The following is a 16,654-nucleotide window of genomic DNA, read 5'->3' on the forward strand; positions in this document are numbered from 1 at the left end:
TGTGAGGACAGTCCTTGTTCCTCTGTGTAGGAACTTGATTTCAGTTCCGAGGCCGGATGTTTCGGTATCGAAACCTTTTCGGCTACTTTTTTCGGTTCCGACGAAACCTTTTTTTATTTTCGGCGTCGTTTCTCTTTGTGGATTCATTTCGGTGCCGCTGTCTCAGTGCCGAACTTGCTCGGAGCCGCTAGCTCGGGCTAGAGATTGCTGTGTGGCGGTATCTCGACCGGAGTCGGATGACTGACACAAGCGTGCCCTTTTTTGGTGCCGATGATCGGTCACCTATTTTTCGGGTTAAGCCATGGCCTGTTGAGGTGGCGTCCCCTGGGCTTTTGTGGTCTTCTCGTGAGTTTTATGTTTAGACGTCTTACTCACGGTTTTCGGTGTTTCTTCGGGATCGATCTCATCCGAGTCAGATTCCTGGATGGAGAAGGTTTCTTCTTCCTCGAAACGCCCTTGTCCTGTCGGCGCCGACGCCATTTGCAGTCTTCTTGCTCTTCGGTCTCTTAGTGTCTTCCTGGACCGAAACGCTCGACAGGCTTCACAAGTATCTTCCTTGTGTTCTGGCGACAAACACAAGTTACAGACCAGATGCTGATCTGTATATGGATACTTGTTATGGCATTTTGGGCAGAAGCGCAATGGGGTCCGTTCCATCAGCCTTGAAGAGACACGTGGCTGGGCCGACTAGGCCCTGACGGGGGAATCTAAAAAACCCCAAAGGGCCAACGGAGCTCTTCAAAAGTCTGTGTCGATCTGTTATAACTAACCAGATACCGATTATTGCCATTTTTAACTAAACTGTGTGTACTAATGTTTTGAATCAAAGTTCTATACTCACCTGTGTGAAGTACCTTGCATTTTATGTACTTACCACGAATGTTGAATCTTGTGGTTCTAAAATAAATTAAGAAAGCTGTTTCTATACAAAAACTATTGGCCTTGAGTCAAGTCTGAGTGTGTTCCTCATTTATTGCATGTGTGTGTACACAACAAAATGCTTAACGCTACCCTCTGATAAGCCTAGTGCTCGACCACACTACCACAAAATAGAGCCTTAGTATTATCTAATTTTGCCACCATCAGCCTCTAGGGGGAACCCTTGGACTCTGCACACTATCTCTCACTTTGAGATAGTATATACAGAGCCAACCTCCTACACCCTTGTTTATAGGATGCCACCATTTCCAGACTCAACTGTTATAAGATGTACTGAATATACTATACTACTATCTGAATGCCGTTTTTCTGTGAAAGAAAAAAAATTTTTTTATATATATAATATATATATATATATATATATAGTATATATATATATAATATTATATATATAAATAAAATTTCAGCTGGCTATGTTGCTCAAGAAAGGGGTACTCAAGCTGCAGAGTCCTCAAGCACTTTAAACACCTTGGTTTCAAAGGTTTAGAAGGCAGACATGGCATTAATGGTTTTGCAAGTCTGCTTCTCCCATCGACCGTTTCTCCATCCTAAATGTAGGGACTATCCTGGCTGAATATAGTCAGACAGTGAAGACAAAAAATACATACAGGCGTGAAACTGACACATTTTAATATCCAGATACAAAAGTAGTCAGAGGACAATTACAAACAAAATAAGCAACTTGCTAGTTATTTTTTTTACAAAGAATCTTCAAATATTCAAATAACCAATTTTAACAGTATACAACTGAAAACACCTATCTGGCCAAATGACATCGAAAATGATCACAAAATATCATACAATCTTCCAAATATCGGGGGATAAACCCAATTTCTTGATTCATTCTGGACTGGCACTCCTTGCTGGACTTGCCAAGGGTGAAATACTGAAAAAGAAAAAAAAAGAAAATACATATAATAAACGTAATCTTGAGGACACATTCAATTTACTTTTGCAGTGACTCTCCAGGCACACGAGTATGGTCAACCAGTGGCACCACCAGAAACTGCTTCTATTTTCCATCTGGGAACACTTAGGCACAGTTAACAGCCTGGCTTCTCCGCTCCATCATGCCCCACTCATAACAGTTGTTCATTTTGCACCCCATTAATGCATGCAAGTTCACATTAATTAAATTTTGAACAAGTTTGCAATGTTGTCGTTTCCTTTTCAGGGAGGTGTTGGCCATCAATGGTTTTTTATTTTAAACCTGTCCCATGGGACAGCATCATAACATTGCCCAAACAACTCTGCACAGGTTTAGTGTTGACTATTTATGAGAAGTTATACAAAAATCTCCATTTCCAATCAGGGACCATTGAACGCTGCACCCTGAAGAGAATAGCCTACACAACCTCTCCCTTTCACTGATAGGACTTTGACCAAAGTCTGAAACAACCTTTGGAAAAATATTCTTCCACACAATCTTAAAGAAATGTAGGTTAAAGAAAAAAAAAAAAAAAAATGGGGCAGCACAGGGATGTTGAGGCAAAACCTGACGCAACCATCCTCTATCACCACACCCCTTCAGAAGTGAATTGCTTAACTCTCCTCACTCACCCTCCAGTCCCAGCACCCTTTTCCTCATCTCAACACCCAAAAGAAACCTACGACTCCTGCAATCCATACCACACCCTTCACAGAAAACCCAGAGAAAGACGTAGGTCCTAAAGGTGCTACACCACTCCACACTTCGTGTACCCAAACCTACGCTTCAGTAAAGGCCAGAAAGCCACTACTACTAGTTAAAGTACGAGTGCCAATGCGAACACCCCCTCAAATGCAAAATTGACTGCGTACATAATGCAACGTCACTTGCTGTAATCATCAAAAACTTTCTCTTGCATAACTTCTTTGGAGCACCCAACATATCATGGTTACCCCCTGACTTTTTGCCTTTGCTGATGCCAAGTTATGATTTGAAAGTGTGCTGAGCCCTGCTAACCAGGCCCCAGCACCAGTGTTCTTTCCCTTGGTATCAAACTTTTCAGCACAATAAAGGCACACTGATGCCAGTGTACATTTTATTGCGAAATACACCCCAGAGGGCATCTTGGGGATGCCCCCTGAAAACATACCCGACTTCCAGTGTGGGCTGACTAGTTTTACCAGCCTGCCACACACCAAACATGTTGCTGGCCACATGGGGAGAGTGCCTTTGTCACTCTGTGCCTAGTAACAAAGCATGTACTGGGTGGAGGTGCTTCTCACCTCCCCCTGCTGCAGGAACTGTAACACCTGGCGGTGAGCCTCAAAGGCTCACCCCCTTTGTTACAGCGCCCCATGGCACTCCAGCTAGTGGAGATGCCCGCCCCCTCCGGCCACGGCCCCACTTTTGGCGGAAAGGCCAGAGGAGATAATGAGAAAAACAAGGAGTCACTGGCCAGTCAGGATAGCCCCTAAGGTGTCCTGAGCTGAGGTGACTGACTTTTAGAAATCCTCCATCTTGCAGATGGAGGATTCCCCCAATAGGATTAGGGATGTGCCCCCCTACCCTCAGGGAGGAGGCACAAAGAGGGTGTAGCCACCCTCAGGGCTAGTAGCCATTGGCTACTAACCCCCCCCCCCCCCCCCCAAGACCTAAACACCCCCCTAAATTGAGTATTTAGGGGCTCCCAGAACCTAGCAAGATTACTGCAACCTGAAGACGAAGGACTGCTGACCTGAAGACACCAACTGCTTTGGCCCCAGCTGTACCGGCCTGTCTCCCCACTTCAGGAAAAACTGAAACAGCGATGCGCTCCCCAGGGTCCAGTGACCTCTGAAGCCTCAGAGGACTACCCTGCATCTAAAAGGACCAAGAACTCCCGAGGACAGTGGCTCTGCTCCAAAGAAGAAACAACTTTGCAACAAAGAAACAACTTTAAAAGGAGTCCACGTTTCCCGCCGGAAGCGTGAGACTTTGCACTCTGCACCAGACACCCCTGGCTCGACCTGCAGAGAAACACTACAGGGAGGACTCCCAGAGTTGACCACCCTGAGCCCCCCTAGCGACACCTGCAGAGGGAATCCAGAGGCTCCCCCTGACCGCGACTGCCTGCTTCAAAGAACCCGACGCCTGGTAAAGACACTGCACCCGCAGCCCTTAGGACCTGAAGGATCCGACCTCCAGTGCAGAAGCGACCCCTAGGTGGCCTTCTCCCTTGCCCAGGTGACGGCTACCCCGAGGAGCCCCCCTCTTGCCTGCCTAGCCAAAGAGACCCCCAGGTCTCCCATTGAACTCCATTGCAAACTAGACACATGTTTGCACTCTGCACCCGGCCGCTGAGGGTGTACTTTATGTGCTGACTTGTGCCCCCCCCCCTCCCCCCTCCAGTGCCCTACAAAACCCCCCTGGTCTGCCCTCCAAAGTCATGGGTGCCTACCTGCTGGCAGACTGGAACCGGGGCACCCCTTTCTCCATTGAAGCCTATGCGTTTTGGGCACCACTTTGACCTCTGCACCTGACCGGCCCTGAGCTGCTGGTGTGGTAACATTGGGATTGCCCTGAACTCCCACCGGTGGGCTACTTTGGACCCAACTTTGAACCCTGTAGGTGGTTTACTTACCTGCAAAACTAACCAATCCTTACCTCCCCCAGGAACTGTTGAAATTTGCACTGTCTAGTTTTAAAATAGCTTATTGCCATTTTTGCCAAAACTGAATATGCTATTTTGCTGATTCAAAGTTCCTATGATACCCGAGTGAAGTACCCTTCACTTGAAGTATGGATTGTAAATCTTGAACCGGTGGTTCTTAAACTAAGAAAATATATTTTTCTAAATAAAAACCTATTGGCCTGGAATTGTCTGAGTGTGTGTTCCTCATTTATTGCCTGTGTGTACAACAAATGCTCAACACTACCCTCTGATAAGCCTACTGCTCAACCACACAACCACAAAATAGAGCATTAGAATTCTCTTTTTGCCACTATCTTACCTCTAAGGGGAACCCTTGGACTCTGTGCATGCTATTTCTTACTTTGAAATAGTAGATACAGAGCCAACTTCCTACATATACATGGTAAATGTCACCTACCCAGTGTACATCTGTTCATGGCATGAGTTGCTGCAGATTCACATGCTGTGCATTATCCTGCCATCTAGTGTTGGGCTCTGAGTGTTACAAGTTGTTTTTCTTCGAAGAAGTCTTCGAGTCACGAGACAGAGGGACTCCTCCCATTCGGCTCCATTGCGCATGGGCGTCGCCTCCATCTTAGATTGTTTTCCCCGCAGAGAGTGAGGTAGGAGTTGTGTATATAGTAAAAGTGCCCATGCAATGGAGTGAGTATGTATGTACATAATTTGTATAAAAATATTATATATTTACAAATGTACAAGTTTCATCAACTTATAACGGCTACAGGCTCCCGGGGAGGCGGGAGGGCGCATGTGAATCTGCAGCGACTCATGCCACGAACAGATGTACACTGGGTAAGTGACATTTTCCGTTTGATGGCATGTGTAGCTGCAGATACACATGCTGTGCATAGACTAGTAAGCAGTTATCTCCCCAAAAGCGGTGGTTTAGCCTGTAGGAGTTGAAGTTGTTTGAAATAATGTTCGGAATACAGCCTGTCCTACTGTGGCTTGTTGTGTTGTTAACAAATCTACACAGTAATATTTTGTGAATGTATGAGGCGTAGACCATGTGGCTGCCTTACAGATTTCTGTCATAGGTATACTTCCTAGAAAGGCCATTGTGGCGCCTTTCTTCCTAGTGGAGTGTGCCTTTGCCGTAATAGGCAGATCTCTTTTTGCTTTAATATAGCAGGTCTGAATACATTTCACTATCCATCTGGCAATGCCTTGTTTGGATAGTGGATTTCCTGCATGAGGTTTTTAAAAGGCTACAAACCATTGTTTTGTCTTGCGAAATTGTTTTGTTCTATCAATGTAATACATTAATACTCTTTTGATGTCTAGTGTATGTAAGGCTCTTTCGGCTACTGAGTCTGGTTGTGGAAAAAAGACTGGGAGTGCCACTGTTTGGTTTTGGTGGAACGGTGATATAACTTTTGGTAAGAACTTTGGATTTGTCTGGAGAACCACTTTATGTATTTGTAAAAGGGTTCTTGTATAGTGAATGCTTGATTTTCACTTACCCTTCCAAGAGATGTGATAGCTATTAGGAAGGCTACTTTCCAGGTTAAGTATTGCATTTCACAAGAGTGCATCAGTTCAAATGGTGGACCCATGAGTCATGTTAATACAATATTGAGGTTCCACGAGGGAACTGGTGGTGTTCTTGGGGGTATGATTCTCTTTAGACCCCCCATAAATGCTTTGATGACTGGGATTCTAAAGAGTGATGTTGAATGTGTAATCTGCAGGTAGGCAGATATTGCTGCGAGATGTGTTTTGATAGAAGAAAAGGCTAGGTTTGATTTTTGTAAGTGTAATAAATAGCTTACAATGTTTTTCGCAGAAGCGTGCAGTGGTTGGATGTGATTATGATGGCAATAATAATCAAATCTTTTCCATTTGTTTGCGTAACAATGTCATATAGTAGGTTTTCTAGCTTGCTTAATGACCTCCATACATTCTTGTCTAAGGTCTAAATGTCCAAATTCTAAGACTTCAGGAGCCAGATTGCTAGATTGAGCGATGCTGGATTCGGGTGTCTGATCTGTTGCTTGTGTTGAGTTAACAGATCTGGTCTGTTTGGTAGTTTGATATGAGGTACTACTGACAGGTCTAGTGTTGTGTACCATGGTTGGCGATCCCAGGTTGGTGCTATCAGTATTAGTTGGAGTCTGTTTTGACTCAATTTGTTTACAAGATAAGGAAGGAGTGGGAGAGGGGGGGGGGGGAAAGCGTAGGCAAATATCCCTGACCAACTCATCCATAACGCATTGCCCTTGGACTAAGGGTGTGGATACCTGGACGCGAAGTTTTGGTATTTTGCGTTTTCTTTTGTTACGAATAGGTTCATTTCTGGTATTCCCCAGTGTAGAAAGTAAGTTTGTAGTATCTGGGGATGAATTTTCCATTTGTGTGTTTGTTGGTGATCTCAACTGAGATTGTCGCCAGCTGGTTTTGAATCCCTGGGATGTACTGTGCTATTAGGCGAATGTGAATCGGCCAATGCCAAATCTTTCGTGCTAAGAGAGACAGTTGTGTTGAGTGTGTCCCTCCCTGTTTGTTTAGGTAATACATTGTTGTCATGTTGTCTGTTTTGACAAGAATGTGTTTGTGGGCTATTAGCGGTTGAAATGCTTTCAATGCTAGAAACACTGCTAACAGCTCTAGATGATTTATATGCAGTTGCCTTTGTTGAACGTCCCATTGTCCCTCTATACTGTGCTGGTTGATGTGTGCTCCCCACCCTGTCATGGAAGCATCTGTTGTGATCACGCATTGAGGCACTGGGTCTTGGAATGGCCGCCCTTGGTTTAAATTTATAGGATTCCACCAATGAAGTGAGGAGTGTGTTTGGCGGTCTATCAACACTAGATCTTGAAGTTGACCCTGTGCTTGTGTCCATTGTGTTGCTAGGCATTGTTGTAAGGGACGCATGTGTAGTCTTGCGTTTGGGACAATGGCTATGCATGAAGACATCATGCCTAGGAGTTTCACTTACCCTTCTAAGAGATGGTTTTTATTAACCAATCGTCTAAGTAAGGGAATACGTGCATGTGCTGCCTTTTGATGTGAGCAGCTACTACTGCAAGGCATTTTTGTGAATACTCTTGGGGCTGTTGTTATGCTGAACGGTAACACTTTGAATTGGTAATGCACGCCTTGGATTACAAACCTCAAGTATTTCCTGTGGGAAGGATGTATGGGTATGTGGAAATAAGCATCCTTGAGATCTAATGTTGACATGTAGTCCTGTTGTTTGAGCAAGGGAATCACGTCTTGAAGTGTCCATGTGAAAGTGATCTGATTTGATGTAAAGATTTAGTGTTCTGAGGTCTAATATGGGTCTCAGTGTTTTGTCCTTTTTTGGAGTTAGGAAATACAGGGAGTAAACACTTGTTCCTTTTTGATGGTTGGGTACTAGTTCTATTGCTTCTTTTTGTAACAATGCTTGGACTTCCAGTTGTAACAGATCCAAGTGTTGTTTGGACATGTGTGCTCTTGGAGGCACATCTGGTGGCAAATGTAGGAATTCTATGCAATAACCATGTTGGAAAATGGCTAGGACCCACGCGTCTGTAGTTGTGTTCCCAGTTGTGGTAATCGGAGTCTGTTTGTGATGTTGAAGTCACTGTTTAGTTTGTGGGGTTTTTGGGCTCTGGAATTTCCCTCCCGTTTTAGGGAACTGTCCACCCCTATATTGTCCTCGAAAACCACCTCCGATATTGGCAGATATGTGGGTCTGACTTGTGAGGTGGAAGGCTCTGTGGTCTGGGCCCGAAACCCCCCCTCTAAAGTGCGACTTCCTAAAAGTGCCTCTGCTGGGAGTGGAACACTCCCATGGCTTTGGCCGTGTCAGTGTCTTTCTTCAGTTTGTCTATCGCTGTATCTACCTCCGGGCCAAATAGTTGTTGTTCATTGAATGGCATATTTAGCACTGCTTGCTGAATTTCGGTCTTAAATCTGGAGGTTCGTAGCCATGCGGGTCTCCGAATGGTTACCGCCGTGTTTACTGTTCTGGCTGCCGTGTCTGCTGAGTCCATGGCCGACCTTATTTGGTTGTTGGAGATACTTTGGCCCTCCTCGACAACCTGTTGGGCACGTTTCTGGAACTCTTTGGGAAGGTGTTGAATGAGATGTTGCATTTCATCCCAATGTGCCCGGTTGTATCTTGCTAGAAGAGCCTGAGAACTGGCAATACGCCATTGATTGGCTGCCTGTGCTGCCACCCTTTTGCCTGCTGCATCCAATTTCTGACTTTGTCGGGCAGTGGTGCGTCTCCAGAAGTTTGAGAGTTCGCCCTTTTCCGGGCTGCTCCTACTACCACTGAATCTGGAGTTAACTGTTGTGTGATGTACACAGGGTCAGTAGGGGGAGGTTTATATTTCTTCTCCACCCTAGGCGTGATGGCTCTGCCTTTGACTGGGTCTTGAAACACCGGTTTAGCATGTTTTAACATGCCTGGCAGCATTGGCAAGCTTTGGTATTGGCTGTGCGTAGATGACTGGGTGTTGAACAAGAAGTCATCTTCTATGGGCTCTGCATGCAATGCTACATTATGAAACATAGCTGCCCTGGAAATTACTTGCATGTAAGCAGTACTGTCTTCAGGTGGTGAAGGTCTTGCCGGGTATCATTCAGGACTATTGTCAGAGACCGGTGCATCATACAAATCCAATGCATCCGGGTCATCTTGACTCACCCCTGTGTGTGTCGGTGACTGCATCATTGGGGGTGTTTCTACCAGAGACAGATGTGGCAAATGAATTGGTGAATGTTGTGGCGAAAATTGTGGTGGAGTTTGCTCTTTTGCCTTCGGCTGCATTTCCACCTCTTGGAATGAGAGCTTCCGCTTCATTTTGATTGGAGGAAGAGTTCTGATTTTCCCTGTGTCCTTTTGGATATGGAGCCTTCTTTGGGTATGGTCAGGCTCTCCCATGCCCAACTCTTGTTCAAATCTGTGCCCTTGTAAGTGTGTGGAAAGGCCTTGTTCCTCTGTATAGGAGCTTTGTTTCGGTTCCGAGGAAGAATTTTTCGGTACCGAAATTTTGCGACAGTCTTTTTCGGCTCCGAGGAAACCTTTTTGACTTTCGGTGTGCCGAACTCTCGTGCAGTGTCTGTTCGGAGCCGGTATCTCGGTGCGGAGTCGGATGTCTTCGGCTGCTGGGAGGCCTTTTTCGGTGCAGACGTTTGGTCACCGTATTTTCGGGTACAGCCATGGCCTGTTGGCGGTGGCGTCGCCTGGGCCTTCATGATCTTCGAGTGAGTTTTTGCTGGGGCTGGTTTACTGCGTCTTCGGCTGCTCACTCTGACTCGTCCGAATCTCGAATGGAGAATGTCTCCTTCTTTGACGTCAGTGTGTCTGGCCGGTGTCGACGCCATCTGGAGAATTCAAGCTCTACGATCCCGCAGTGTCTTCTTGGATCGAAATGCCCGACAGGCCTCGCAGGTATCCTCTGTGTTCGGGGGACAAACACAGATTACAGACCAAGTGTTGGTCTGTATAAGGATACTTTGCGCGGCAGTAGCGGAAGGGGGTCTGGTCCATGAGCGTTGAAGATGGATGCGGTCGGGCCGACCAGGCCCCGCCAAGGCGTGGAAACCCCGAAGGGCTGCCGGAACTTTTCTTTCTTCGCTGTCGATGTGCTAGCACTAACCCGGTACCGAGCGCAAACAATACCATCGAATTTTCCGATGGATAACTATCTTTTCCGAACCGATACACGGAGCGTAGAGGAACACGTCCGAAGACAATGGCGGAAAGAAAACAATCTAAGATGGAGTCGACGCCCATGTGCAATGGAGCCGAAAGGGAGGAGTCTCAGTCTCGTGACTCGAAAAGACTTCTTCGAAGAAAAACAACTTGTAACACTCAGAGCCCAACACTAGATGGCAGGATAATGCACAGCATGTGTATCTGCAGCTACACATGCCACGAACAGATGTACACTGGGTAAGTGACATTTTCCATATATAGTTTTTCCTTTTAAAAATACCTGCAGGGACCCAAATCCACAGTAGACTGCCTCACACAAGGTAAAAATACCTGCCAGAAGAGAATATATATACACACACACACACACACACACCCCCCCCCCCCTATCTCGCACTGTCAATGCCAAGTGCTTACAACTCAAGGTCAGATTTTGTGCATGGTGGAAATACACCCACAAAATTTTACACTGTTTTATATGCTGTTTGTACTACCCAGTTGTCAAACTATTTCACTCATAGTAACTTGTTTTAAATCGGTTTATCCATTTTCATTTATTTGATCTCTACTTGTAACTGGCAGAGTAGACTCGTGAAATGGAGTCTGCAACATTCAGGTTTTCAGCCGCAACTATATAAATAACGTTCAGATTCAATTTTATAGTAAATAAAAAAAAGCCTTCTCAGTAAGGCTCAGGAAATTTAAAACATTGCCAGATACTTTAATTTTGTCGTCAGCATAGTTCCCTGAAGAGGGCGACAATCTGACCAGTTAAAACACAATTGTTTTTTTTAATGTGCAAGACTCAAATGTATTGCCATGAGGAAAGAGTATTTCCCTACCCAATGAAATCTCTGCACACTGCGGGTGACAAGTTAACTCTTCAAGGGACAGATTGCCCATAAACCATGAAACTTTAGCAACGCAGCTGGCCAGAAAGCAGGAAAGACCGAAGATATCTTATTACATAAACTGCGTGCCAGCTTAGTCTTGTCTTGGGTAGGACTATGGGTATTGTGTAGCAGGGGAAAAAACAAGCTATGTTTAATGCAAAATATTTTGCTACCGTTAAACTTTTATACAGACTAGTCTCAGTAGTAACGGTTTAATATAGCATAGCAACACGTAACTGAAAGGTGACCAATTCATTGCAAAGGGCCTGCACTGTGCAGCCATACATTTGGCAATTTGTAGTTACACTTCCACCGGAGAACAATTTATTTATTTATTTTTTTTAAATGAAACCCAATAGTTTTAAAACTGGATCTTGCGTTGTGACCAGACACTATTCTAGACTGACTGGATATTTGAGAATAGTTTGCCCTGCAATAGATTTTCACTTAACCATTTGCTCTAGGAAAAGATTATGAGTTAAGGTCTCCTAATTATGATAAAGATCCAAGAGTTAGTAGAAACAAAAAAAACTCAATTTCTTTTCAAAATGGGACCGCCTTATTTTCTGCAGATTGGAAAGCAGGTGACTAAACCCTAAAGTTAATATCACCAGCATATGGTGACCGCTCAATGTAATTTCGACCACCTGAATGTGTTTTAAAATGGCTGGGAGGGATAAGGTTTTTGCAGTCCAAACAATTAATGAGTCCAATTAACAGTCCACTCCTAGGGAGGCCGCTGGTGTTTGATCTAGACAGATTTTTAAACGTCTGGCATTTGCTGATCCCCAGATGATTATTCCAGATCTCCTGGAGTCATCATCCCCAGATAAATATTTTTATGCACTCTGGCAAAATTGCTCGAAAGCAAACTGAAGGATTTTTTGGTTTAACTGATTTTGTTGTTGCAATAGCCAGCGTGCGTTTAAGGATATACTCTTCACTATGTCTTGGAAATCACTGCTGAACTTAAAGAATATTAAAATTAGCTAGTGGATCAGCTCATCCTCTGGTTCGCTGTATACACAATTTGTGGGAAATAGGTTGCTCACTACAATTAAGATTTTCTGAAAAGGACCATCAATCCCTTTAATCCATTCACAGTCAGGGTATTTGTGCCCCTGTATGCCTGAGGTTGTTCAGGCACATGTACCTCCTTGGTACATTTGTGCACCCATACAAACTGTTTTGGGGCACATTCAGGGCTATGTATTGATGCAAACTCTGCATTAGTTTCTCACTGCAGCTTTAAAATATGAAAATATCTTCACAGCTTTCAGTATATTGTTAGCAAAACGCTAACAAAGAAAACACTGCCCTAAAACAGGAGGAGCATGGAAATACCAAAGGTATGTGGGTTGACACCCCAGAAATGTAGTCTGTGCAAACCAATTATGTAACAAACTCTAGCAGGATCACCGTTTACTTGATGGCATAACAGACTAGGGACTTTAAGGAAGAGAATATATATATATATATATATATATATATATATATTTACACTCACTCAGACGTCTGTTCATGGCATGTAGTGCTGTAGATTCACATGCTTTGAATACGTCTGCCATCTAGTGTTGGGTTCGGAGTGTTACAAGTTGTTTTTCTTCGAAGGAGGATTTTGAATCACAGGATTGAGGGACTCCTCTCGGTAATACTGCGCATGGGCTTCGAATCCTTTGTTAGATTCTTTTCCCACAGGAGGGTGAAGTAAAGAGTGTATAAATGTATATATTAGTATAAACAAAAGAGATGTCCATGCACTGTAAATGCATATTTACAATATATTCTACTACAACAGCTACAGGCTTCCGGGGAGGAGGAAGGGTGCATGTGTATCTGCAGCACTACAAGCCACAAACAGATGTACACTGGTAGGTGACATTTTTCTGTTCAATGGCATGTGTACGTGCAGATACACATGCTTTGCATAGACTGAAAAGCAATCCCCCTGCTAAAATAAGGGGTAGCTAGCCTGTAGGAGTTGTAGTAGTTTGAAATAGTTTCAAGCACTGCTTGACCAACATTTGCTTGTTGGCGATATAGCACATCCACACAGTAGTGTTAAGTAAATGTGTGGTGTGGACCATGTGGCTGCTTTGCATATGCCTGCCATTGTAGTAGAATGTGCTTTAGGAGTTACTAAAAGTTGCCTTAGCTTTAAGATAGCAAGTTTGAATACACTTTACTATCTATCTGGCCAATCCTTGTTTCGAAAAAGGATAACCTTTATGAGGCTGTTGAAAAGCCACAAAAAGTTGTTTAGATTTTCTAAAATCTTTTGTCCCGTCTATTTAATACATGAGCTCTTTTGAGATAGTGTGGAGAGCTCTTTCAGCAGCTGATTCTGAATCTGGCTGTGGAAAGAAGACTGAATTCCACTGAAGTGAAATGGCGAAACCACTTTGGGTAGAAAATTTGGATTTGTTGTAAGTACTATTTTGTGTTTGTGAATTTGGAAGAAGGGTTCTTCTAAAGTGAATGCTTGAATTTCACTTACTCTCCTTAAGGAAGTAATGGCTACAGGGAAAGCGACTTTCCATAAGAGAAACTGAAGAGCGCAAGAATGCATGGGTTCAAATGGTGGACCCATAAGCCTTGTGAACACAAGGCAAGACTCCAGGCTGGAGCTGATGCAACTCTAGGAAGAATAACTTAAGGCCTTCTGTAAAGCTTTTGACAGGAATTCTAAACAGAGAGGTATGTTATCTGTTTTGGAGGAAGGCTGATATTGCTGTTTAATGAATTTTATTAAATATGCAAGATTTGCTTTTTGTAACTGTAGGAAAGTACCATCTTGCCTGGCATGTTACCCCCATATTTCACTGTATATATTGTGTTTTAGTTGTATGTGTCACTGGGACCCTGCCAGCCAGGGCCCCAGTGCTCATAAGTGTGCCCTGTATGTGTTACCTGTGTTATGACTGTCTCACTGAGGCTCCGCTATCCAGAACCTCAGTGGTTATGCTCTCCCATTTCTTTCCAAATTGTCACTAACAGGCTAGTGACCAATTTCACCAATTGGCATGCTGGAACACCCTTATAATTCCCTAGTATATGGTACTGAGGTACCCAGGGTATTGGTGTTCCAGGAGATCCCTATGGGCTGCAGCATTTCTTTTGCCACCCATAGGGAGCTCTGACGATTCTTACACAGGCCTGCCATTGCAGCCTGAGTGAAATAACGTCCACGTTATTTCACAGCCATTTACCACTGCACTTAAGTAACTTATAAGTCACCTATATGTCTAACCTTTACCTGGTAACGGTTGGGTGCGAAGTTACTTAGTGTGTGGGCACCCTGGCACTAGCCAAGGTGCTCCCACATTGTTCAGGGCAAATTCCCCAGGCTTTGTGAGTGCGGGGACACCATTACACGCGTGCACTATACATATGTCACGACATATGTATAGCGTCACAATGGTAACTCCAAACATGGCCATGTAACATGTCTAAGATCATGGAATTGTATCCATGATCCCCTGAGTCTCTAGCACAGACCCGGGTACTGCCAAACTACCTTTCCCGGGGTTTCACTGCAGCTGCTGCTGCCAACCCCTCAGACAGGTTTCTGCCCTCCTGGGGTCCAGCCAGGCTTGGCCCAGGAAGGCAGAACAAAGGACTTCCTCAGAGAGAGGGTGTTACGCCCTCTCCCTTTGGAAAAAGGTGTCCGGGCTGGGGAGGAGTAGCCTCCCCCAGCCGCTGGAAATGCTTTGATGGGCACAGATGGTGCACATCTCTGCATAAGCCAGTCTACACCGGTTCAGGGATCCTCCAGCCCTGCTCTGGCACGAAACTGGACAAAGGAAAGGGGAGTGACCACTCCCCTGACCTGCACCTCCCCTGGGAGGTGCCCAGAGCTCCTCCAGTGTGCTCCAGACCTCTGCCATCTTGGAAACAGAGGTGCTGCTGGCACACTGGACTGCTCTGAGTGGCCAGGGCCAGCAGGTGACTTCAGAGACTCCTTCTGATAGGCTCTTACCTGTGTTGCTAGCCTATCCTCCTTCCTAAGTAGCCAAACCTCCTTTTCTGGCTATTTAGGGTCTCGGCTTTGGGGGAATTCTTTAGATAACAAATGCAAGAGCTCAGAGTTCCTCTGCATCTCTCTCTTCACCTTCTGCCAAGGAATCGACTGCTGACCGCGCTCGAAGCCTGCAAAACCGCAACAAAGTAGCAAAGACGACTACTGCAACCTTGTATCGCTGATCCTGCCGCCTTCGACTGTTTTCCTGGTGGTGCATGCTGTGGGGGTAGACTGCCTCCTCTCTGCACTAGAAGCTCAGAAGAAATCTCCCGTGGGTCGACGGAATCTTCCCCATGCAACCGCAGGCACCAAAAGACTGCATCACCGGTCCTCTGGGTCTCCTCTCAGCACGACGAGCGAGGTCCCTTGAACTCAGCAACTCTGTCCAAGTGACTCCCACAGTCCAGTGACTCTTCAGTCCAAGTTTGGTGGAGGTAAGTCCTTGCCTCCCCACGCTAGACTGCATTGCTGGGTACCGCGTGATTTGTAGCTGCTCCGGCTCCTGTGCACTCTTCCAGGATTTCCTTTGTGCACAGCCAGGCCTGGGTCCCCGTCACTCTAACCTGCAGTGCACGACCTCCCGAGTTGTCCTCCGGCGTCGTGGGACCTTCCTTTGTGGCTTCGGGTGAGCTCCGGTTCACTCCACTTCGTAGTGCCTGTTCCGGCACTTCTGCGGGTGCTGCTGGCTTCTGAGTGGGCTCTTTGTCTTGCTGGACGCCCCCTCTGTCTCCTCACGCAATTGGCGACATCTTGGTCCCTCCTAGGCCACAGCAGCATTCAAAAACCCTAACCGCAACCCTTGCAGCTAGCAAGGCTTGTTTGCGGTCTTTCTGCACGGAAACACCTCTGCAAGCTTCTTCACGACGTGGGACATCCATCCTCTAAAGGGGAAGTTTCTAGCCCTCTTTGTTCTTGCAGAATCCACAGCTTCTACCATCCGGTGGCAGCTTCTTTGCACCAACAGCTGGCATTTCTTGGGCTCTCTGGGGAGCTTAGGTGCACTTTGCACCCACTTTTCAGGGTCTTGGGGTCAGCTATTTTTCTAACCCTCACTGTTTTCTTACAGTCCCAGCGACCCTCTACAAGTTCACATAGGTTTGGGGTCCATTCATGGTTCGCATTCCACTTCTAGAGTATATGGTTTGTGTTACCTATGTGCTCTCATTGCAACCTATTGTGACTATACATTGCTTGCACTGTTTTCTATTGCTATTACTGCATATTTTGGTATTGTGTACATATATCTTGTGTATATTTGCTATCCTCATACTGAGGGTACTCACTCAGATACTTTGGCATGTCATAAAAATAAAGTACCTTTAATTTTAGTATATCTGTGTATTGTGTTTTATGATATTATGCATATGACACCAGTGGTATAGTAGGAGCTTCACACGTCTCCTAGTTCAACCTAAGCTGCTCTGCTAAGCTACCTTTTCTATCATCCTAAGCTGCTAGACACCTCTTCTACACTAATAAGGGATAACTGGACCTGGTACAAAGTGTAAGTACCCCTTGGTACCCACTA

General features: G+C 45.3%; 1 protein-coding gene across 2 annotated transcripts in view; it reads right to left on the bottom strand.

The window, feature by feature from the left end:
• Positions 1 to 1,552: 1,552 nt before the first annotated feature.
• The window catches only part of LOC138296198 (serine/arginine-rich splicing factor 7-like), a 60,553-nt gene continuing 45,451 nt past the window's right edge, over positions 1,553 to 16,654 (bottom strand). For both annotated transcript variants that reach the window (XM_069235104.1, XM_069235102.1), the window contains one exon: positions 1,553 to 1,825. In XM_069235104.1, coding sequence (XP_069091205.1) covers positions 1,780 to 1,825 — 46 coding nt within the window. In that variant the 3' untranslated portion in view covers positions 1,553 to 1,779. The remainder of the gene's footprint in view (positions 1,826 to 16,654) is intronic.

This window comes from Pleurodeles waltl, chromosome 5, assembly GCF_031143425.1.
Source record: "Pleurodeles waltl isolate 20211129_DDA chromosome 5, aPleWal1.hap1.20221129, whole genome shotgun sequence".
Classification (NCBI taxonomy): Eukaryota; Metazoa; Chordata; class Amphibia; order Caudata; family Salamandridae; genus Pleurodeles; species Pleurodeles waltl.